Raw genomic sequence first — 23,718 nt, 5'->3', positions numbered from 1 at the left:
GCTTCCGAAAGTGCTGGGATTACAGGCGTGAGCCACCGCACTTGGCCTCATTCTAGAAATGAGAGAGACAGGAGAGAGAGGAGAGAGAGAGAGAGAGGGAGAGAGGGAGAGAGAGAGAGAGAGAGAGGGAGAGAGGGAGGAATCTGGGATGTCAGCAAATCTAGAACGCTGAAGAGTTGGGTTATCTAAATGCTAGAGATAGTATTATCCTAGTATAGTACTAACTGCGTGTGTGTTTTTGTGCATGAGAGGGCATGGGGGGAGGGGTGGAAGATTCTGGAATGCCGGGCCACTAGAACTCTGAGGGATTCTGAAGGGTTGAGATCAGTTAGGATCTAAGGGGTGACAGACACAACTCTGGGAGATAGTGACACTGATACGGGGGATTGGGAGCTGGGGACTCCAAATTCTAGGGGGAGGGGAGGCCAACGCCGGAAGTTGCAGTGGTGAGCCAGAGGCTGTTGCCTAGCAACAAGCATTGAAGATGCGCTGGATCCCGGACAGCAGGGAGAAATTTCAGCAGCGCCCCCAGCAAATGCTCCAGCTACAGGGTAGGAGGGGGTGAGGGGGGAAGCGGGCAGGGATATGCTGTCCTGCAGGGTCATGTGAGCAGGGGTCTTGGGGGCTTATACAAAGACAGGGTCATGGAATACAGTCATTGGGCAGAGCCGGGCTCTGGGACAGCCCACGAATGGCTGTGAATGGAGTGTGAGTGCCGTGGTCACTGCCCCAGGGACTGTGTCCCTGGACGGTGCTGGACCCAGATTTCTGGGTGTCAGTGTGAGATGGAAGCATGGATTGTTGTAGGTGGCAGAAACGGTGTGTAGCCGTGTGAGTCAGCCTGTGAGTCTCACTGTAAGCTGGGGTGGTGGGGGGTGGTGAAGGGCTTCCCCGTCAGTCCTGCACACCCTCCTGGACTGGAAGACGGAGCAGGAGTAGGGGGGTGGGGATACAGTCGGATCAGCTGCGGTTCTTGGTCTGGGGTGGGCTCCATGGTCAGGGCATGTGGCCTAGTACCCTGTGTGGGTGGATCCTGGGATCCACGAGGTGGGGGCGGAGCTAACGCTACAGATCTGGGAACCTTAAGAATCCAGCTGTTGTGCGATATGGGGCCTGGAACCCCAAAGCGAGACAAACATAAAAGGGGTGGGCTTGGGATCCTACATGTGGTCCCGTCCCAATTTTCTGTGGGAAAGGGTGTGGCCCGAAACTCAGTGGAGGGGGAGGAAGAAGAGGAGGGGGGAAAAAAAAAAGAAACTCAGTGGAAAAAGAGGTAATTAGGGGGCGGAGTCTGAAGCTCTAGGGGCGGTGCCTTTGGGAAAGAAGGGGCGTCTATTTCAAAGAATATAGTTAGGATGGAGCCTTGAATTTATAAGGAAGGGAAGAAGCTGAGCTTGAGACTCTGAGTTTGAAGGCTTCAAGCCTGGAACCCACTAAATCGGGTGTGGACGGGGTTTAAGGCTCCCTGGGGCTTGCGGCTTCTAGTTAGTGGTGGAGACTCTTAGGCAAGGAGGGGATCAGAACTTTCTTTTATATAGGTTTATTATTTATTATTGAGACGGGGTCTCACTCTATCGTCCAGGCTGGAATGCAGAGCAGTGGTGCCATCTCAGCTCGCTGCAGCCTCCGCTTTCCAGGCTCAAGCAATCGTCCCCTCGGCCTCCTGAGTAGCTGGGACTACTGCTGGCACATGCCACCACGCCCGGCTAATTTTTGGATTTTTAAGAGAGATGGGGGTCTCGCTATGTTGTCCACGCTGGTCTCAAACACCTGGACGCAAGCGATCCACTCACCTCAGCCTCCCAAAGTGCTGGGATTGCAGGCCTGCGCCAGGGTGCCCAGCTGGAACTGGGAACTCTAAGGAGAAAGTCTGCAATTCTAGGGGGTGGAAGGCTGCTCTTGGGAGCATTCAAAGACTCAGTCAAGGAAGGGGGTCTGATACCCTTTGCGGGTAGCGATAAGTGGGGTGCAGGAGGGACAGAGCCGGGAGCCCCCTGGGAACGGAATTTGTGGCTCAGGGGCAGAGCCTGGCTGGGTTCACTGAGGGGCAGAACTTCGGGGAACAAGTTTTGCTGATGGTGAGCCTGGAACCCCTGAAGCCTAAGGCCTTGAGATGGAATCAATTATTTGAGAAGATCCAATGTGAACTTGGGACCCTCAGATGGGGCAGGACCTGGGGCCTAGTGTGGGGTTGGTGCTCCGTAGGCAGAATCCTCAGTCTCTCGCGTGGAAAGGGGTAGCCGTGGGGGGCTTCCAGCTGGTAGGCCAGCGAGGGAGCTAAATTCTGGCCAAATTCTCCCAGAACTGGGAACAGAAGCCTGAGGCCTGCCAGAGGGAGATCAGCTCAGGGGACCCTGCCTGCCCCCATCCCCCGCCTCCATATTCCTCCCATTGTGTAAGCACCCCTACTCTTCGGGCCTCTGCTCCACGAGAAGGTTCACGGAGCCGGTACCCGAGTCCTCACTTCCCCCTCACCGCGTGGGGAACTCGAGGTGCCCCGCGCCCCGCATCCGGCACCTGTCCCTGCTGCGTTCTGATTGGCCGCGCGGCGGCGCCGGGCTGTGATTGGCGGGAAGTTCGCGGCCCTTGGCTGGACGGTGGAGAAAGTGAGTCGGCCTCGGGCGGGGGCGGGGGCGGGGGCCGGGGCGGGGCTGCGGCCGGACCCGCTGGACCGCCCGCCCGCCCGGAGCGGGACTCCGCGCCCGACACGATGCGGAGGCCTGGCCCCAGCGGCCGCCGCCCCCTCCTGCTGGTGCTGCTGCTGCCGCTCCTCGCAGCCGCCGCCTCCGCGGCCAGCCCCAGCCCCAGCGCCAGCCCCAGCCAGGTCGTCGAGGTCGCAGGGGTCCCCGGCCGCCCGGCCAGGTAAGCCTCGCTGCGGCCCCTGCTTCCTTGTACCCTTTCCCCTGGTGGTCCTGGAGGACCGCGGCTTTCGGATTCAGGGGAACTCTTAACACACTGCTGCGATGCGGAGGTGAAAGGAGGGCTCTTGGATGAATTAGGCGCCCCAATTTGTAGAGGTTAGAATCCGGGAGCCCTGAGATTTTTATGGGAAGGAGTCCCCTCCACTGTGGTGGAGCAGGTTAAGTCTCCAGGGAATCCTGAGGTGTCTTCCGGGAAAGATCTCTAGTTTATTGGGGCGGGGGTGGGGTGGTTCAGCTCTCCTAGGATGATAGAGACGTGTGGGGTCTTCGGGCTAGGATGGAGTTCCCCAAGTTTCATGGGTGGTAAGGAGGAAAGGTATTGGGGGATTCTGGAGGGACTTTATGAGGCCGTTGATTTGTCCTGGTTTTCTAGGATTTGGGGGCTCTGTGTTCATGAACAAGGACCTTTGGGTTTTTCGAATCTGTCAGGAAGACATGGATTCTTGGGTTGATGGCGGAGGGGCTTGTGGGGAGTTGGGTGGAGTGGAGGAGTCCTCAGGCTTCAGAACTGCTGGGGATGCTCCAGTTTCCTAGAATTAAAGGACTCCGGGATTGAATGAGGTTCCAGTGATTTCACGGCGAGAGATCCAGAATTCCCTATAGATCTGGGGGCCATAGGCGCCCCTCCAGTCTGCGGGTGACGGGACTGAAGGAAGCCGTCTGCCCAGCACCCCCACCCACCCTCCCCGCCCGGCGGCCCAACGCTCGGTTACAAAGGCCCCGGGCTCGGCTCCCGCCTGGGTCTCTGCGAATGCGTTTAGTAACCCGAGCCGCGGCGGGGGCGGGGCCGGGAAGGGGTTAACCCGGAGAAAAGGCGGGAGGGACGACGGCAGGATCGGGGATCCCCGAGGCTCCCCCCCAGGTGGCCTCATCCTCCACTGGGCCCCACCCACTTGAGAGGGGCCCAGCCGCCGGGCACCCCCTTCTCTGCACCCCGCTACTGCTCTCCTCTCGGAGTCTGGGCGCGCTCCCTTGTCTCTAGCCCCCCCCTTAGCCTGGGGATAATGGACTTGTCTGGGGGGCCCCTTCTTTGCGACGCACTTGAACCGGAGCTGGAAGCTCAGCCACTGAGACCCTCTGGGCTCGGAGATGTTTCCAAGAACGGCACCCTTCTCCTGGTCAGGCGGGAAACTGAGGCCCAAAGACCAAGATTCGCAGGCTTCTGGACACATCGTGCAAGGGCTAGAACTCAGGCTCTGGGATTCCCAGTCCTGGACTGTGACGCCTTTATCCTCCACCTCAGCACCCTGCTGGACCCAGTCAAAGGGGAAGAGCCTTCCCTCCCCAGCTGCCGAGGCCTGTGGAAGTGGCGCCACCTGTCGGCCAGGCTCAGGATGGCGTCTGAGTCTCGGACCTGGATATGGGGAGGGCGGGGTTCTGCATTCCCAGACAGCCCGGGCTTAGAAATGCGCTTATAAATCGAGTCTTTCTTTCTTTCTTTTTTTTTTTTTTTTTAATCGCTTTTAAAATAACGTATTTTTTCAGTAAAGCCTTACCGCCAAAACCTCTTCATAAGACAAATAAAAGTAAGGTTGCTGTGCCCTTCAGCCCAGATCGTCTAAATCAATTTGCCTCCCGTTGTACAGATGGAGAAACTGAGCCGTGGGGAGAACCTCAAGTTAGTTAGTTACATAGCTGTTTCAAGCCCCCCTCAGGATTCGTCTTGGTTTCCCCTCCTCCGATCGCGCTCCTTTGCAGAGTTCTGGGGCGCTAGGGGCATAAGTGACTTCCACCCCACTATTTATAGCGTTGCTACTTGTCGCTGCTGCCCAGGCCAGACGTCTAGGAGGAGCCGCTGCATCCGAGGTGGGTTCTGGCAGGTGGAATATGAGTAGGGAGCAAAGTGGGGTAGGAGGAGAGGGGCAGGGAGCTCCCCTTCCCACCCCTCATCCCAGCGGGAGAGTTGGATGAATTTGGTAGAGAAGTACTTGGTCTCCTCCTTCCCCACTTAGTCCCTGGCTGTCTCCCAAGCCTCCTGCAGGGTCCGAAGCTGCCAGCCCAAAAAGTGTGCGGGCCCCCAGCGGTGCCTGAACCCAGTGCCTGCAGTGCCTAGCCCCAGCCCCAGCCCCAGCGTGAGGAAGAGACAGGTGTCCCTCAACTGGCAGCCACTGACGTGAGTGGGCAGTCCCTCCCCTACCAAATCCTCAGGAACTCCCAGCCTTGTCCCCGCTCCACCTCCCCCCCACCTCCCCCCCCACACCCTATCTCTCCCTCTCTCTCCCCCTCCCTCGCCGGCTCTTTCACTATCAGCCTGTATGTCTATTTCATCTCTTCCCTCCCTATCGCAGTCTCTTTCCATCTCTGCATTATTTCTGACTCTGCTGCTTTCCAGTTAACCTGTCTCTTTTCCTCTCTCTGTGTCTCTCTGCCCGTCTCTATGTCTAAGTCTCTCTGCCCTTTCTTTCTTTCCCCCAACCCTCCCCCATCTCTGTTTCTCCTAGGGTCTTTTTGTTTCTCTCCCACTAGAGGCCTGGTCCCCATAAATGGGTGTTGTGGGGGGAGGGTTGGGCAGAGCCGCTACAGAAAGACATTTTCCTGGCATGGAGGCTCTTTGGTGGGGAGGTCAGCTTAACCCGGTGACAGCAGCTTTTCCGTCCTCTCCCACCCAGGCTGCAGGAGGCCAGAGCTCTACTGAAGCGGCGGCGGCCCCGGGGGCCTGGGGGCCGGGGACTACTGAGAAGGAGGCCCCCACAGCGTGCCCCCGCTGGCAAGGCCCCTGGTAAGCACATCCGCCTTTCCTCCGCCTGGGGCAAGGGGGGTTCCGGGCCAGATAAAGCCGTCTGGTTCCCACGGTCCAGCCGCCGCCTACCCGCCCCCCATTGTAGCTCAGCCCCCATCCCCAGGACGAGGCCCCCTCTTGGGACCCCAGCGTCCGGCCCTGTGAGGTGAGCCCGGGACAGGACCAGACGCAGGCCAAAGGCGCTGACCCGCAGGGGTGGAGCCGGGAAGCCAGGCGTCCGGGCTCCCCGCGGCTGAAGAGGGAGGGCGCGCTGGCCCGGCAGAAAGCGCCGCCGAACCAGCCCAGACAACAAAAGCGATTGTGCGGGTTGGCGCCTGCCTGGGCACCGAATGCTCAAGATTTCGGGGCGGCTGGGGGCCAAAGGGCTCCTCCTGTTTCCCGAATCTTCCCCCTGCCCTCCTCCCACTCCAGCTCTCGACCCCCAGGCTAGAACTCAAACCCTCCTGTCTCAAACATCCTCAAAACCCTTCTCTTGCTGTAGCCTTCAGCCCAGATGTGACCCCTCCCCCTAAAGTCTTCCAGATGTGAGCCTCGGGCCAGATGTTAGTACCCCCGCCCACAGCCTCCATCCAACGCTTCCTTATCCGTTGTGACTTCTTCCACCAGGTGTGGTGTTCTGGCCAGATGTGGCCGCATCTTCAGATGTGTTCACCCCCACCCACCTCCAGCCTCCTGCCCAGGATCTAGACACCCAATTCCTTTACGTGCCCAGGTGCAGCGACCCTTCTCTCTTCCCTCAGATGTCCCACCTGGCTGCCCAGATGTGCCATGATAGCCCCCTGTCTAGACGAAGCCCCTTTCTCTGTGCCCAGGGCAGAAAAGGAGACAACTTTTAGCTGTCTCCCCAAATGCGGCCCCCACTACTCTTTATGGATTTCCTCTTTATGGATTCAGCTCTGTCTGGGGGGAAACCCGCCCGCCCCCACCTGTTCCCTTCCTCGCCGCTCCCCTACAGTCCTGGTCCACTTGTTGGTGTGCGGATGGGGACAAAGGGGGCGCCCGGCTCACCCCTGCGAGTCTAGCGCCCAGCCTGCGAGTCTCTGGCTAAGCGCCCAGCCCCACGCGCCCCCGCGCGGCCGCCGGGGAGGGAGTGGTGGGGAGGGGGGGCCTGAGCGGGGGCGCGGCCGCCCTCCCCCGCGGGCGGGCGGGCGGGCGCGGCCGGGCCCCTCGGGCGGGCTGGGGCGGCGGCGCGGCGGAGCGCGGCGCTGCAGCCATGGCGGGCGGCGTGCGGCTGCTCTGGGTGTCGCTATTGGTGCTGCTGGCGCAGCTAGGGCCGCAGCCCGGACTGGGCCGGCCGGGAGAGCGTCTCCGCGTGCGCTTCACTCCCGTCGTGTGCGGCCTGCGCTGCATCCATGGGCCGTCCGGCTCCCGCTGTACCCCGACCTGCGCGCCCCGCAACGCCACCAGCGTGGACAGCGGCGCACCCGGCGGGGCGGCCCCGGGGGGACCCGGCTTCCGCGCCTGTGAGTGCGGGGTGGTGGTCCCGAGAGAGCAGCTCCCGGGGGGAGGAGGATCCCTTGGGATGGAGGAGACAGTCCTCCAGGGAGAGGGAGCCCAGATTCCACATGCAACAGTGCAGGGGAATCTCAGGGGCTATTTCAGGAAGGGGGCCCCGAATTCCTGGCTTTTGGGGTTGGGTCTTGAGGGTTCCTATTTTGCAAGCAATGAGGGTCCTTAGGGGCCTGCGATGTCCCAAGTAAGGGAATTGGCGCCGGCTTTCAAGCCTTCGAGTCAGAATGGGGATCTCAGAACTGAGGGACCTGAGAACATTTGGGACGGGGGCTTGGATTCCGAGACGCTGAGTAAGGAGTCCCCAGAAACCGAGCAAGAGTCTCAGGGCTGCGTGGTGGACGTCTGAGTTTCTGTGTCTTTGGGTGGGAAGGTTCCGTATGGGAATGCCTGTGAGGAGGGAGACTGGAGCTAAGAGGGAGAAGGGGGTTGTGTGTGTGTTGGGGGGATGTCTCCCCAGGACATCCCCTGAGTTGCAGGGGTCCCACGTGCGAGAGAAATCCAGATAAGAGGCCTTACGGAAGGGGCGCCCCCTGGGGGCGGAGGCGACAGGAGGAGTATGTACCGGGCACTGCTAGAGATGGGGAGCCCTGGGGGTTCAGGTGAGGTGGGGGAGGGCACGCCACCTGTTGTTCCAGGATGCAAAAGTGGGCAGACTCGGGGGTCGGGGCCTCCCTGCCCCCGACCCGGCAGACCCTCTGGAGTGGGGAGTGGGGGCCCCTGGCGCGGAGAACTCGCCCAGCCTGGCCACCAGCCAGCCCAGCCCGGCCGGCGTGAGCTCATCTCCCGCGTGAGACCCCGCCCGCTGCCACTCCCTCTCTCCTCCCCTTCCTCCCTCTTCCGTTCACTCTTTCCCGGCCCAGCCCCAACGTGCCTGTGCCAGGCACCATGCCCAGGTGGGTGCCAAGCCCCTGGGGGTGCAAGGAGGGGCATATGAAGTGGGGGCTGACCTCAGAGGGACCCCTATGTCCTCAACTCCCCGCTCAGCCAGGGCTGTAGGGCATGATGTTGGCTGTGCCCATCTAGCAGCCCACCCTGGGTGTAGGCACCCCCAGGGAGCTGGCATGGGGGCCTGCGTTCAGGCCTAGAGAAGGCAGAGAAACGCCCTCGGAGCCTGGGAAATGCCCTCAGACCTGGCTGGTTTCCCACTACCTCCCTCAGAGACCCTTCCCATTTTGCAATCTTAATTCCTAGTTAAGCCTCTCCTAGGCCCCACTACCTAATTAAAAGCCCGCCTTAGAGCACCCTAGAGTCCCGACCCCACACTCCTGCTTAGGGGAGCCCCAGACATTTGGTCCCAGGCCCTAGACCTCCTCTCCACCCCTGGCAACAGACTTTAGGGACCACTCCTCCAGTGAAGTTCCCTCTCATTCTTGCTTCCCACACCCCACACTGTGCCTTTACCCAGAGAACTCTGTAGTATCCTCTAGATGTCCTGCTCTTCTAGCTCACCCTCCTCCCCAGGAACTTCTGATCCCATTTATCTTCAGAGAACCCCAGAGTTGGTGTTGATAAGTGGATTTCCCCAAGAGGACTCCAGACCCTGTGCTCCTCTCAGGCAGCCATTAATAAAAAGGCTTTGGCACCTAATTGCTTAGCTGGGAAGGGAGGGGATTCCACATAGGGTCTCGGCCCATTGAGGCTCTTAAGTGCTGATAACCTCCAGGAATTCCACTTCTCTATCTAAACCCTGTTTTCAGCACCCTCAAACTGGTTGTCTCCTTGGAAGCACTAGAATCCTGTCTTCTAGGTAAATGTCCCCAAAAGGACTCCTGCTGAAAGGGCGCCTCAGTTTCCTCTGAGCTAGGTTCTCCATCCCAGAAACCTCCAGTGTCTTTCAACTCTAGAGGACTGCCTGCCCTTTAACCGATCTCCTCCCAGGACTCCAGTCTCTTTATCCTTCTAAATGGAGGTGGCTCTCCGTGTCCTTTCCTCTCTACAGTTGTGACTCAGAATCCCACACACGCCTCTCCCGGCCGCCTGCCTCCTCCCTCCCCTACGCACAGCTGTCTCCAGCTGTTCTCTGCAGCTCCGGGAGAGAGAGGGAGGGGGTGCTCTCGCAGGACAGTCCGGCCTCCTTTGGCTCCACGGTCTCGGGGCTCCCCAAGGGTCGGGAATGCGGAGCCGCCGCCCTGCCCCCGCCGCACCTCTCTTTGTTTACCCCGCCGCACAGCTGGCAGTGCCCCGCCCAGAGGTGGCCTGGGGCCCAGCGAGGGCGCGCAAAGGGGAGTGGAAGCGCGTTCCCGCTCGTGGCCCCGCCCCGGTGCTACTGGAGGCGGTGAGGCAGAGCTAGAACTCTAAAGCCCCAGCCGGAGAGGAGGTGGGCGGAGAAAAAGCGCAGTGGGCAGAACTAGGGCTCCCGGACGGCCTGGAGGTGGGGTGGGAGGGGCGTGAGCAAGTGAGCCGGGCGAATCGGAGTGCGGAAAGGGAGGTGGGCGGGGCTAGAGGCGGCAGGTTAAGCTCCTGGATGGGCGAGGTTTAGCATCCTGCGGGTAGAAGGTAATGTGAGAGGGGCTAGAAAGGGGGCACAGCCAGGGGGCGGGGCTAGGACTCTGTGGACTACGCGGAGGGAGTATGGGCGGGCTAGCGAAGGAGACCGAGTTGGGCGGGGAGTTACGCCAGGGAGTGGCTAAAATGTGGTTTGAGTCAATGGAAGGGATCAGCGTTGGGTCGGAGGGGCTGGAACAGCAAAGGGTTCTGTTGGACTACGGAGTGGGCGGGGTCAGCGCCGTCTTGGCGGGGCTGGGACCCCGTGGACTCGGCCAGAAAGTGGGATGCGAGAGGTTGACATGAAAGTGAAAAAACAACCTGAGGGCTGGCTGGGCTCACGCCTGTAATCCCAGCACTTTGGGAGGCTGAGGCAGGAGGATTGCCTGAGCCCAGGAGTTCAAGACCAGCCTGGCCAACAAAGAGACCCCGTCTCTACAAAATTAAAAATCATAGCCCGACGTGGTGCACGCCTGTGGCCTCAGCTACTCAGGTGGCTGAGGTGGGAGGATCACTTCAGCTTAGGAGGTCCGGGCTGCAGAGCCATGATCATGTCACTGCATTCCAGCCTGCGCAATCGAGCAAGAGCCTGCCGACTTAATAGGTGGGGCTGTACCTCTGATGACTGAACGACTGAACTGGGCCAATGCTCAGGCCGAAATTGGGGCGGGGCCATATGACAGCTGAGGGCGGAGCAATTTAGAAATAAATGATACCTCGAGGGCGTAGGGACTTCGCTGGCCACAGGGGAACCTGCCAGGAGTGGTGGCGCCTCTCCTGAGTGTCCTTGTTTTCCTCCCAGTCCTATGTCCCTTGATCTGTCACAATGGCGGTGTGTGCGTGAAGCCTGACCGCTGCCTCTGTCCCCCGGACTTCGCTGGCAAGTTCTGCCAGTTGCACTCCTCGGGCGCCCGGCCCCCGGCCCCGGCTATGCCAGGCCTCACCCGCTCCGTGTACACTATGCCACTGGCCAACCACCGCGACGACGAGCACGGTGAGGAAAGTATGGCCAGAGTCCCCTCCGACCCCTCTGTCAAGCCTTTCACCGTGCCCCTGACCCTCACCTTTCCCGCCTTCCCGAGCACCCTTGCCCAGTCCGCCCTCCCCACTTTGTCTAGCCCCAGCTCGTAAGAACCCATGTAGACATCCCTTTGCCCGGCCGTGCCTTCCCTAGGAGTGGCGTCTATGGTGAGCGTCCACGTGGAGCACCCGCAGGAAGCATCGGTGGTGGTGCACCAGGTGGAGCGTGTGTCCGGCCCTTGGGAGGAGACGGACGCCGAGGCGGTGGCGCGGGCGGAGGCGGCGGCGCGGGCGGAGGCGGCGGCGCCCTACACGGTGCTGGCACAAAGCGCGCCACGGGAGGACAGCTACTCAGACGCCTCGGGCTTCGGTTACTGCTTTCGGGAGCTGCGCGGAGGCGATGTGAGAAGATGCCGGTGGGGAGGGGCCCGGAGCGTGCCTCTGCGCGGGGGCGCGCTCACCCATCACTTCCCCGCAGTGCGCGTCCCCGCTGCCGGGGCTCCGGACGCGGGAGGTCTGCTGCGGAGGGGCCGGCTTGGCCTGGGGCGTTCACGACTGTCAGCTGTGCTCGGAGCACCAGGGTAAGCCCCAGGACGTCCTCGAGGTGCTCGGAGCTGGGGAGGGGTGAGAACCTCACCGATTCTCCTTCTCTGCCCTAGATAAACCCGGTTCACCAATTGTAGCCACGCCTATCCCACTGTGGAGGCCACTTCCAGTCCTGAGCTATTCATACCGCTCTGGGACCACCCACCCCATTTTCTGGCTTTGGCCACTCTGTTCTCACCCTGCCTTTGTGCCTCGGCCCTTCTCATGTACTTTGGGAGGCTCCAATGTGGCCATTTCAAACTGCCAATCTAAGGCTGACCCTGTACTCAAACTACAGCCGACATCTTTTAGTCCCTCTCACCCCGTCTTCGGCTCCGCCCACTCCATTCTCGCTCCGCCCACCCGTCCATGGCCCACCCCTCTCCTCTGGCCTCAGGGAACTCCGAAAGAGTGGGCGCCCCAGATAGACCTTGTCCAACCGGCTTTGAAAGAATTAATGGGTCCTGCGAAGGTGAGACGGGGCAGGGGTGGGAGGAGCTTGGTTCTGGGGGCGGGATTTGCAGGGATCAAGTTCCTGACTTCACTGTGACCCTCCCCAACCCTGGCAGATGTGGATGAGTGCGCGACTGGCGGGCGCTGCCAGCACGGCGAGTGTGCAAACACGCGCGGCGGTTACACGTGCGTGTGCCCCGACGGCTTTCTGCTCGACTCGTCCCGCAGCAGCTGCATCTGTGAGCCACCAGCAGGGGGCTGAGGCTGGGTCTCATGCCCGCCTGCCCTCAGACCACGTCCCAGAGCATCCTGGGGGATCAGACCCCCCGAGATCTTCCCAGACTCCCAGGTTCCGCAGAGCCACCTCAGAACTTCTCAGATTCTCATATAGCCTCAGCATTCCCGGACCATCTTTAGACCTCTCAAGCCTTTTGGATTTAGATCCTCCAGACACCCAGATTTTTTATTTTATTTTATTTATTTATTTATTTATTTATTTATTTTTGAGACAGTCTCACTCTGTCGCCAGGTGCCAGGCTGGAGTTCAGTGGCGCGATCTCAGCTCACTGCAACCTCCGCCTCCCGGGTTCAAGCAATTCTGCTGCCTCAGCCTCCCGAGTAGCTGGGACTACAGGCGCGCGCCACCACGCCCGGCTAATTTTTGTATTTTTAGTAGAGACGGGGTTTCACCATGTCGGCCAGGATGGTCTCGATCTCTTGACCTCGTGATCTGCCTGCCTCTGCCTCCCACAGTGCTAGGATTACAGGCATGAGCCACCACGCTCGGCCCTATTTTTTCATTTTTTATTTTTGAGACAGGGTCTTGCTCTGTCGCCCAGGCTGGAGTGCAGTGGCACGATCTCGCCTCACTGCAACCTCTGCCTCCTGGGTTCAAGTGATTCTCCTGCCTTGGCCCCCCGAGTTGCTGGAGTTACAAGCGGGCATGACTATGCCCCGCTAATTTTTTTTTTTTCTTTCTTTTTGTATTTTTGGTAGAGACAGTTTCACCATGTTGGCCAGTCTGGCCTCAAACCCCTGGCTTCAAGTGATCTGCCCGCCTCGGCCTCCCAAAGTGTTGGGATTACAGGCATGAGCCACCGCACCTGGCTCTCCCAGACTTTCTTGAATCCTTTTCAGACTCCCAAATCCTCTCATGCCCCTCCACTACTCGACTTTCTTCAGAGCTCGAGATTCTTCTCAGTTTCTCATTCACCACTGACACCCCACTGAGGCTCCAAGCCATTCTCAGACCTCCAGAGCCCATTGATCTCATTCAGACCCTCTCAGACCTCTCCCAAATGCCCCTCATACCCACCAACCACCCCCCACCCCCGCCATCCCGGAACCATTCCCCTGTCTCCCAGATCCCTCAGTGCCGCGCATTCCCAACCCCGCCCTGAAGAATTTCCTCCTCGCTCCTGGCAGCCCAACACGTGATCTCAGAGGCCAAAGGGCCCTGCTTCCGCGTGCTCCGCGACGGCGGCTGTTCGCTGCCCATTCTGCGGAACATCACTAAACAGATCTGCTGCTGTAGCCGCGTGGGCAAGGCCTGGGGCCGGGGCTGCCAGCTCTGCCCACCCTTCGGCTCAGGTGAGACCCTGCGGCCGTGCCTAGCCCCACGGGCAACACACGTGGCGCTCATTCTACGCCCCAGCCTCCAACCTTGAGGCTCACCGCCCTTAACATGGCTGGGCTGCAGCGTTGGCCAGGCTCCCCCTCTGAGACCGCAGGCCTCAACTGGAGTCCATGGCTCCACCTCTATCCGTAGCCACACCCACCCCTCCATCCGCAGCCACACCTACTTCTGAGCCCCCAAAATAGGTTTTGTCTCTGAGCACCCACGCCAGCCCCACCCTGTCTCTGAGCTCTGATCAAGTCCCCAGCTTCTGAGATACTGCCTTCAGCTTAGCCCCCACTTAGGCCTCCCCTGTAAGAATGCCCCTCCCTGAGACACCTCCCTGGAATTCTATCTTCTGCTTAAAACTAAATTCTACAAGGGAGCTATTTCCTAGCCTCCAACTCTGTCCCTATGGACCCAAACCAGACCCTGCCCTCAACCCTGTCCCTGCCACCATCCCAACTAGGGGAAAACGCTCTTGGCCCCACTTTAGCCTCTGAGACATCCTACTGTTTGGCCAGGAAACCCCCCATCCCAGCCTCCAACTCAAACTCCTGACAGTCTCCAGCCAAGCCCTGTCCCCAGCCAAGGCCAGAGTGGGACTTCCTCCCACTCTCTTGTTCTCTCTCTGCCCCTCTCTCTTTCCTGTTCTCAGAGGGTTTCCGGGATATCTGCCCGGCTGGCCCTGGCTACCACTACTCGGCCTCCGACCTCCGCTACAACACCAGGCCCCTGGCCCAGGAGCCACCCCGAGTGTCACTCAGCCAGCCTCGTACCCTGCCAGCCACCTCTCGGCCATCTGCAGGTGAGCTGGCTCAGGCAGGAGTGAGTGCCATCTTCAAGGGGCTGCCCCAGCCCCATAGTGAAAGGAGGGAGGAGACGATTTGGGCTTCACTTGCTGGTACCTCTTCCTTACCAGGCTTTCTGTCCACCCATCGCCCGGAGCCCCGGCCTGACCCACAGCCCGACCCTCGGCCCGATATCCGGCCCCGCCCTGAGGTTCCCTTGCCCAGCATCCCTGCCTGGACTGGTCCTGAGATTCCTGAATCAGGTTTGGTAGAAAGAATTGAGGGCATTGGGCCGGGAGCGGTGGTTGATGCCTGTAATCCCAGCACTCTGGGAGGCCGAGGCAGGTGGATCACCAGGTCAGGAGTTTGAGACCAGACTGGCCAACATGACGAAACCCCTTCTCTACTAAAACTACAAAAATTAGCTGAGTATGGTGGCAGACGCCTGTAGTCCCAGCTACTTGGGAGGCTGAGGCAGGAGAATCGCTTGAACCCACGAGGCAGAGGTTGCAGTGAGCCGAGATCGTGCCATTGCACTCCAGCCCTGGCGACAAGAGCAAAACTGTCTCAAAAAAAGAGAAATAATTGAGGGCATTGATGAAGGTATTACAGGTGGGATTCTGGGGGAAGAGACTCTAAGGTGGGGATTCCAGAATACAGCAAATAGGAATGTTACAGGAGAGGAATTCAGGAGAGGAATTCTGAGAAGAGATAAGCATTTGAAGGGTTGGATGGTAGTTAGATCAGGAGCTGGAATGGGAGTTGGGCTCTCCTGTGTCAATTGAGCAAGCCATTTAACTTCTGAGACTCAGTTTTTTCGTTGGTAAAATGGGGATCATTGCTGAGATGTCGCTGAAGTGTCTGACACATAGTAAGTGCTCAGATGAATACTTAACGGTATTTTTCATTATCTAATATTATTAGATAATTATTTCTCAGGGAGGGCACTAAGATTGTATCTCAGGCAGAGGGTTGGAGAGCAAAGTATTCAAAGCCAGAGACCTTCGGGTGGCCAAAGATCTGATGAGAACGTTTCCAGGATAAAGGAAATGGAGATCAGAAGAAGACTGGGCGACTGGGCTTGCTTGGGGAGGAGACATCCAAGAAGGTGTTTTAGGCAGCCTACGGGGGCGGTGGGGGGCGGTGGGGGGCGGATCGTACTGGGAAGAAAGGGATGGAGGATTCGGAGATGGGGGAACCCTGGCTGACTGGACCCCCCAGGTCCCTCCCCGGGCATGTGTCAGCGCAACCCCCAGGTCTGCGGCCCAGGACGCTGCATTGCCCGGCCCAGCGGCTACAGCTGCGCTTGCGACTCCGGCTTCCGGCTCAGCCCCCAGGGCACCCGATGCATTGGTGAGCAGGGCGGAGGGGGCGGGAGGAGGCGGGGCAGGGGGCTTTGCCCGGTCACCTTGTGACCAGCCCCCTCCGTGTCCTCAGATGTGGACGAATGTCGCCGCGTGCCTCCGCCCTGTGCTCCCGGGCGCTGCGAGAACTCACCAGGCAGCTTCCGCTGCGTGTGCGGCCCGGGCTTCCGAGCCGACCCGCGGGCTACGGAATGCCTGGGTGAGAAATTCGCCCCACCCGGCTTCAGGCCCACCCCAGGGTCTCGCTCCTGCCCTCACTCCAGAGCCTCTCCAGCCCTCCCACGCTTGCCCTCGTGGGTCCCGCCTCAGGACTGCGCTGCCCATGCCCTTGGCCCCGCCCCTCCCTGCCCCGCCTCCACCCCTCTCCGGCCTCCCTTTGGCCCCACCCCTACCCAGCCCCCAGACTGCCTCTCCCTGTCCGGGCCTGGTCGCGGCTCGTATTGCTCCGCCCCCACGCTCAGGCCCCGCCCTTGTTGGCCACGCCCCCTGCCCCAGACTCCCTCCCTCCCCCAGGCCCCGCCCCTGTCCTGCAGCCGCTGTAACCAATCTGACCATGACCCCTGATTCCAAACCTGCCACCCCAGAGACCCATCCCCAAACTGCTTTCTTCTCTAGCCCCGACCCCACCTTCCCTTTGCTGGGTCCCCTAAGCTGTCCTTCCTGCCCTTGCCCTACCAAACCCTGCCCTCCCCCGTTGCCCCCTCTCACTGTGCCCCTCTCCGCCTGTCCTGGCCCGGTCCCCAGCCTGGCTCTGGCCCAAGCTTGGCCCAGCTCCCGCTTCTCCCTACCCCCGCCGGCCCGCGTCGCTTTTCCCGGGACTGTCTGCCCCAGTCCCAGCTGCCTGGTCTGTACCCACAGACGTGGATGAGTGCCACCGCGTGCCGCCGCCGTGTGACCTCGGGCGCTGCGAGAACACGCCAGGCAGCTTCCTGTGCGTGTGCCCCGCTGGGTACCAGGCTGCGCCTCACGGAGCCAGCTGCCAGGGTGAGGGCCTGGGAGGGGCAGCTGGGAAGGGGTACGAGGGGAGGGGTGGAGCGCAGTGATGAGGGCCAGAGAGACTGAACAACAGGGCAAAGAGAGCTGATTGATGGGGGCAGAGGCCAGGCTCTGGAGTAGACGTGTGGCCTGATGGCAGTAGAGAGAGACCTGGGATGGAGAGGCCAAGTGATGGGAAACAGAAAGGCTGAGTCATGGAAGACGGGGAAGCAGAGTGAAGAGGGATGGAGATGTCAGTAATCGGGTGGGTAAGGGGAGCAGAGTTATGGAGGACGGGAGGAGGCCTCCTCCTGGGGACTACAGAGGCAGAGCTCTACGAGCCAGCCAGGCAGCTTAGTAGGGTTCGGTGGAGGATGTAGAGTCATGATGGTGACAAGGAGGAATAGTGATGGGGTCAGGGGGCCAGAATGATGGAGGGTGGAAAGCCAAAGTGACAGAGGTAAGAGAGGAGGCAGAGGGGACCAAGCGACCCTGGGTCCCCTTCCCCATGCAGATGTGGATGAATGCATCCAGAGCCCGGGCCTTTGTGGCCGAGGGGCCTGTGAGAACCTGCCCGGCTCTTTCCGCTGTGTTTGCCCGGCTGGCTTCCGGGGCTCGGCGTGCGAAGAGGATGTGGATGAGTGTGCCCAGGAGCCACCGCCCTGCGGGCCCGGCCGCTGTGACAACACGGCAGGCTCCTTTCACTGTGCCTGCCCGGCTGGCTTCCGCTCCCGAGGGCCTGGGTCCCCCTGCCAAGGTGAGGGTGCTAAGCTTAGCCCCACTGCACCACTGTTTGCTGTGGGGACTGGAGACAGATTATTGAGGGGCAGAGATGCAGAGTGATGGGGATCAGGGATGGCTAACAGGGGCTGAGGGGTGGGGGCCTCACTCCAGAGTCTTCTCTCCTTTCAACAAAATAAGATAGTGCTCCCCATCCCTCCTCCCTTTTGTACTCTTGTGCTTATGGGAACTCTAAGGAGGAGTCACCTGAGGCAGGGCAGGCAACATGGAGTTGGTGCCTTAGCCCCACCCTAGTAGCTGGAGAGGCTATTGAATGGGGACACGAGGAAGGTGTCTGTCCTCCTGGGAAGAAGGAGCAGCCTGAACCTAGTCCAGGAGGCTGGCTCAAGACTGGAATGCTGGGGTGGGTAGCGATGGCCATGGGGATGGGTGCAGGTCCCTTTCTCAGCCCCATTGGTCCTCTCTGCCCCAGATGTGGACGAGTGTGCCCGTAGCCCCCCGCCCTGCACCTACGGCCGGTGTGAGAACACAGAAGGCAGCTTCCAGTGTGTCTGCCCCACTGGCTTCCAACCCAACACTGCTGGCTCCGAATGCGAGGGTGAGCCCGGGGAGGGAGGGAGGCATGTGTATGGGTGTGGGGGGAGGGCATTGGGCTACTTCTTCAAGGCCACCCTCTCCTCTGCCCCCTAGATGTGGATGAGTGTGAGAACCACCTGGCATGCCCTGGGCAGGAGTGTGTGAACTCACCCGGCTCCTTCCAGTGCAGGGCCTGTCCTCCCGGCCACCACCTGCACCGTGGCAGATGCACTGGTGAGACCAGGCCCTGGCTGTGACCTTGGGCCTGCATCATGACCCCTGACCCTTGACCCAGATCACAACTGTGAACTGGCCTATAACTCCTGACCTGGACCTCAGTACCTCCGTCCCCAGGGCCCGTGACACCTGACCCTGACCTGGACCACAACTCTTGACCCTGAATGTGACCCCTGAGACCCAACTTTACACTGATATTGGACCCTAACCATCACCCTTGATAGTCTCTGCCCATACCCTGATAGCAATTGTGACCCTCCTGACTCCGGCCCTGAATGTGACCTGTAACTCCTGAATTTGACTGTGACATTTGGCCTTAATCATAACCACTCACCATAGCACTGACCATAACCTTGACTGCGTGACTCTTGGTCCGGTCTCTTTCACTGCCTCTGCCTATTTTCGGAATCCCTTCTCTGGAACCTCGTTGGGTTCCTGATCCCTGACCCTGGCCCCTGACTTGAGGCAGAATTCTGGACCCTGGCTGTAACCTCTGACCCTAACTGGACTCAGATTCCAGTCACTGATTCTGACCCATGGTTCAGCTGAATCCCATCCAATGAGCCTGGTTTCTAATACTTGACTGGTCCCTTGCCCTAGTTCATTTCTGATCCCTGTCTAATTCAGAGTCCCTCCTCCTGACCCCCAAATCCTGACACAGACAGTTCCTAGAAACCTAGACCCACAAGACTGGTAACCATGGTCCTCAAAACCCGGGAACCTGTATCAGCCCTACCCACCTCTGCAATAGAGCCCTCCCTTAGTTTCCAACTCATGACACTTCCCACCACCTCCCCCAGACCCCCTCCTCCAAGAGGAGTCGTCCGGTGTGTCCCTTGACTGGGCCCTTTCTGAACCCGCCCACCCCCCACAGATGTGGACGAATGCAGTTCGGGTGCCCCCTGTGGTCCCCACGGCCACTGCACTAACACGGAAGGCTCCTTCCGCTGCAGCTGCGCGCCAGGCTACAGGGCGCCGTCGGGTCGGCCGGGGCCCTGCGCAGGTGAGCATCATAAGGACCTGCCATGAGTCTGGGAGAGGGGCCTGGGTTCCAGAGCAAAGCCAGCTGGAAAGGTGGAGGCGGGACCATGCACTGTGGGAGGAGCTTAGAAACCTGCCATTGGCGGGGTCGGGGTGATTGCGTTGTGGGCGGGGCTGATGTCTGGGAGGGCGGGTTCCATGATCCGCCCAATCTCCCGCAAACCCTAGACGTCAACGAGTGCCTAGAGGGCGACTTCTGCTTCCCTCACGGCGAGTGTCTCAACACCGACGGCTCCTTTGCCTGTACTTGTGCCCCCGGCTACCGGCCCGGACCCCGCGGAGCCTCTTGCCTCGGTTCGTACCCAGGCTGGTCCTGGCCCCGGAAAGGGTGGGCTTAGAGCAGGAAAAGGCGGGAAGGAGAAAAGAGGGCGCAAAGGGGAAAACGAATTTTTGGCCAGTGTCCTTTTTTCTTTTTCTTTTTTTAGTTTTCCTAAGTAGCATCTCAAAGCAAGGATTTTTTTTTTTTTTTTTTTTTTTTTTTTTTTTTTTTTTTTTTGAGACGGAGTTTCGATCTTGTTACCCAGGCTGGAGTGCAATGGCGCGACCTCGGCTCACCGCAACCTCCGCCTCCTGGGTTCAGGCAATTCTCCTGCCTCAGCCTCCTGAGTAGCTGGGATTACAGGCACGCACCACCATGCCCAGCTAACTTTTTGTATTTTCAGTAGAGACGGGGTTTCACCTTGTTGACCAGGATGGTCTCGATCTCTCGACCTCGTGATCCACCCGCCTCGGCCTCCCAAAGTGCTGGGATTACAGGCTTGAGCCACCGCGCCCGGCTTTTTTTTTTTTTTTTGAGACGAAATCTCACTCTGTCGCCTAGGCTAGAGTGCAGTGGCGCAATCTCCGCTCACCGTGACCTCCGCCTCTCGGGTCCAGGCGATTCTCCTACCTCAGCCTCCCTAGTAGCTGGGACCACAGGGGTGTGCCACCACGTCCGGCTAATTTTTTTTTTTTTTTTTTTCTATTTTTAGTAGAGGCGGGGTTTCACAGTGTTAGGCAGGATGGTCTCCATCTCCTGACCTCGTGATCCGCCCGCCTCGGCCGCCCAACGTGCTGGGATTACAGGCTTGAGCCACCGCACCTGGCTGGCCTGAGTCTTCCAGCACGATTGTGGGCAGCTGGTGGGAGTCTCGAGGCAGTGACGGGGAGGGTTTGGAGGGGTAAAGGGCGGAGTCTGGGTATTTGGGCAGTGATTGGAAAGAAGCTGGTTAAAATCCGTCGGGGGGCGGGGCTTGCAGGGACTGGGGCGCCCGAGGCAGGTTGGGGAAGGCGTGAAAGGTCTAGGAGCGCCGAGGGTGGCGGAGTGGTGTGGCCTGGAATGTCAGGCAGAGGGGAAGTTGGGCCGGGCTTTCGGACGCCCTGTCCCGCAGACGTGGACGAGTGCAGCGAGGAGGACCTTTGCCAGAGCGGCATCTGTACCAACACCGACGGCTCCTTCGAGTGCATCTGTCCTCCGGGACACCGCGCTGGCCCGGACCTCGCCTCCTGCCTCGGTGAGAGGCCCCGCCCCGGCCTGATTCCTCCTCCCTCCGACTCTGCGACTCGCCCGTTGTCTTCCAACCTCTGTCTTTCTTCCTCCGCTTCTCCCCTCCCCTTACCTCCTTCCCCTGCCTCCTCTCCTAGTTTCCCCATTTCTCCTCCACTCCCCTCTTCCCCTGCCCTTTTCTCTGCTTCCCCGGCCTCCCCCTTCTGACTCTCCTCTTCCCTCCTTGTCTCCCCCGTCTTGCCTCCCCGCTTCCCACATGCGACCACCCGACCTCCCTCCTCAGACGTGGACGAATGTCGCGAGCGGGGCCCGGCCCTTTGTGGGTCGCAGCGTTGTGAGAACTCCCCTGGCTCCTACCGCTGTGTCCGGGACTGTGATCCCGGGTACCATGCGGGCCCCGAGGGCACCTGTGACGGTGAGCCTACCCCCAGCCCCCTCTGCCAGCGCTTGCAACGGGGTGCTGGAGGCTGCTCTCTTGGGGACCAAGGAGGGGCGCCCTGCCTCCCGGACTTAGGGAGAGGGAAATAAGCCGCCACCTTGTCCCTGTATTTACTTGTGTCTGGATCACCGCCAAGCCTCGCTTCCAGCTGCAGCCCATTTCACCTCTGCAGTTGAAACCAGGCCCACATTTTAGGCTATGCCCCCAGGAAGACACCTCCCCAAATCTGCTAGGTCCCGCCTCTCCCAGTCCGCCTCTGCATTAAAACCCCCTCTTCAGGCCCCTTGTCTTCCTAACACGTTTGGACGCGCCCTTTCCCCGCCCTTCACCACTCCTACTTCCAAAGCCTTCCCTCCAAAGAGGCCCAATCCCGGCGGCCCTGGGCCCCATCCTTTCCCAAGGTGAAATTCTCCAAGCGTTGGCCCCCACCCGTTTAAGCCCTGCCTGGCCTTGGTCTCTTCCGACTGGCCTTTCCGGGCGGAACACAGAGGCCCACGCCTCCTCTCTCTGCTCCGCCCAAAGACCCGCCCCTTGCCTTCTCTTACTTTCCACGCCTTCCCTCCTGCCCGCCTATTTCCCCACTCCCGGGTCAGACTCCAGAGGGGCAGGAGAGTGGGGCTAATCTTCCACACAGTATGTATATATTTTGTGTCGGGGGAGATGGCGTGTGAGTCCGCATCTTGTGGAATACATGAAACAAATCATCTGTGGGCTGCCGTTGACTCTGCTAGATCTCTGACTCATGGAAGTCTAGTTTCGTGAGATCTTATTCATTCATTCCACAAGAATTCATTAAGCACCTACTCTGTGGCAGTGTCTGGAACAGGAAATAAGTGTGCAACAGGAAATAAGTTATATAAAAACCCCTGCCTTCCTGGAGTTACTGTGGCGGGAAGTGGAGATAATAAATAGGTAAATAAATTCAAGATTTATACAACAACAAACTGAGGGGCACCTACTATGTGTCAGGCATTGTTCCTGGCCCTGGAGAGGGAGCAAGGAACAAAGGCAACACAAATCCCTATTGTCGAGTTTGCATTCTAGGGAGACGACAGTTGGCGTGCACAAAATACATATGTATAATGTCAGGTTTAGGAAGGAAAACAAAGGACAGGTGGGACAGAGATGACAGAGCAGTGTTGGGAAGAGTGCTAGACGGGCTTGACCTAGACCCCTGAGGGACGTGAGGGAGGCAGCCACGCAGCTAACCGAGGGGAGACTGTTCATGGCAGAGGGAACAGCCAGTGAAAGGCCCTGAGGCAGGACCATGCTTTCAAACAGCAGTGAGGACTTAAGAGTTATCAACTGGCCGGATGTGGTGACTCACGCCTGTCATCCCGTTGTTTTGTGAGGCTGAGACGGGTGGATCACCTGAGGTCAGGAGTTCGAAATCAGCCTGACCAACATGGAGAAACCCCGTCTCTACTAAAAATACAAAATTAGCCGGTCGTGGTGGTGCATGCCTGTAATCCCAGCTATTCAGAAGACTGAGGCAGGAGAATCGCTTGAACCCAGGAGGCAGAGGTCGCAGTGGGCCGAGATCATGCCATTGCACTCCAGCCTGGGCAACAGAAGCAAAACTCCAACTCAGAAAAAAAAAAAAAAAAGAGTTATCAACTATGCTGGGTGTAGTGCCCATGCTTGTAATCCCAGCTACTCCAGAGGCTGAGGTGGGAGAACTGCCTGAACCCAGGAGTTGAGGCTGCAGTGAGCTATGATCCTGCCACTGCACTCCAGCCTGCACAACAGAGCAAGACCTCTGTTTTTAAAAAAATGGGCAGGTATGGTGGCTTACACCTGCAATCCCAGCACCTTGGGAGGCTGAGGCAGGTAGATCACTTGAGGTCAGGAGTTCAAGACCAGCCTGGCCAATATGATGAAACCCCATCTCTACCAAAAAAAAAAAAAAAAAAAAAAAAAAAAGGCTAGGCATAGTGGCTCACATCTGTAATCCCAAGATTTTCAGAGGCCAAGATGGACGGATCACTTGAGGTCAGGAGTTCGAGACCAGCCTGGCCAACATGGTGAAACCCCGTCTCTACTAAAAATGTAAAAATTAGCAGGGCATGGTGGTGCAAACCTGTAGTCCCACCTGCTCCACAGGCTAAGGCAGGAGAACTGCTTGAACCCAGGAAGCAAAGGTTGCAGTGAGCTGCCACTGTACTCCAGCCTGGGCAACAGAGTGAGACTCCGTCTCAAAGAAGAAAGTTACCAACACTGTTGATCTTTAGAAGCTCAGGCTCCTAGAATACCAGATTTCTAAAGACATCTTAGTCTTGGGGACTGGAAGTGATGTTAGGAACTTCTGGATTCAGCCCTTTGACTCCCCTTTTATCTCCTCCATATTCTCCTGCAGATGTGGATGAGTGCCAAGAATATGGTCCCGAGATTTGCGGAGCCCAGCGTTGTGAGAACACCCCTGGCTCCTACCGCTGCACACCCGCCTGTGACCCTGGCTATCAGCCCACGCCAGGGGGCGGATGCCAGGGTGGGTGTCCATCGTGCATCGGGTGAGATGTGGAGATAGTGGAAGGTCTAGAAATGGCCTGACTGTCTGGTGGTTGCAGATGTGGACGAATGCCGGAACCGGTCCTTCTGCGGTGCCCACGCCGTGTGCCAGAACCTGCCCGGCTCCTTCCAGTGCCTCTGTGACCAGGGTTACGAGGGGGCGCGGGATGGGCGTCACTGCGTAGGTACGGGGCTTCAGGGGGTGGATGGGACCAAAGTGGGTGGGAGAG

At 59.4% G+C, this 23,718-nt stretch overlaps 1 protein-coding gene across 7 annotated transcripts in view; it reads left to right on the top strand.

The window, feature by feature from the left end:
• Window positions 1-2,683: 2,683 nt before the first annotated feature.
• The window catches only part of LTBP4 (latent transforming growth factor beta binding protein 4), a 34,305-nt gene continuing 13,270 nt past the window's right edge, over window positions 2,684-23,718 (top strand). Inside the window, exons 1-24 of one of the 7 annotated variants that reach the window (XM_039465861.2) lie at window positions 2,684-2,862; window positions 4,669-4,727; window positions 4,893-5,034; window positions 5,531-5,640; window positions 10,460-10,651; window positions 10,832-11,079; window positions 11,156-11,258; window positions 11,660-11,734; window positions 11,832-11,954; window positions 13,141-13,305; window positions 13,989-14,138; window positions 14,253-14,384; window positions 15,343-15,474; window positions 15,559-15,684; window positions 16,344-16,469; window positions 16,975-17,217; window positions 17,674-17,799; window positions 17,892-18,011; window positions 18,889-19,017; window positions 19,224-19,349; window positions 20,426-20,548; window positions 20,825-20,956; window positions 23,337-23,468; window positions 23,548-23,673. In XM_039465861.2, the coding sequence (XP_039321795.2) occupies window positions 2,711-2,862; window positions 4,669-4,727; window positions 4,893-5,034; window positions 5,531-5,640; window positions 10,460-10,651; window positions 10,832-11,079; window positions 11,156-11,258; window positions 11,660-11,734; window positions 11,832-11,954; window positions 13,141-13,305; window positions 13,989-14,138; window positions 14,253-14,384; window positions 15,343-15,474; window positions 15,559-15,684; window positions 16,344-16,469; window positions 16,975-17,217; window positions 17,674-17,799; window positions 17,892-18,011; window positions 18,889-19,017; window positions 19,224-19,349; window positions 20,426-20,548; window positions 20,825-20,956; window positions 23,337-23,468; window positions 23,548-23,673 (3,292 nt within the window). In that variant the 5' untranslated portion in view covers window positions 2,684-2,710. Of the gene's footprint in view, window positions 2,863-4,492; window positions 4,728-4,892; window positions 5,035-5,530; window positions 5,641-6,813; window positions 7,125-10,459; window positions 10,661-10,831; window positions 11,080-11,155; window positions 11,259-11,659; window positions 11,735-11,831; window positions 11,955-13,140; window positions 13,306-13,988; window positions 14,139-14,252; window positions 14,385-15,342; window positions 15,475-15,558; window positions 15,685-16,343; window positions 16,470-16,974; window positions 17,218-17,673; window positions 17,800-17,891; window positions 18,012-18,888; window positions 19,018-19,223; window positions 19,350-20,425; window positions 20,549-20,824; window positions 20,957-23,336; window positions 23,469-23,547; window positions 23,674-23,718 lie in introns of those variants that run through there. The other 6 variants (XM_074386324.1, XM_074386323.1, XM_074386322.1 and 3 more) reach the window with 6 other exon arrangements.

The sequence above is a fragment of the Saimiri boliviensis genome, chromosome 14, assembly GCF_048565385.1.
Source record: "Saimiri boliviensis isolate mSaiBol1 chromosome 14, mSaiBol1.pri, whole genome shotgun sequence".
NCBI lineage: Eukaryota > Metazoa > Chordata > Mammalia > Primates > Cebidae > Saimiri > Saimiri boliviensis.
This window is presented reverse-complemented; position numbering and strand designations above follow the sequence as displayed.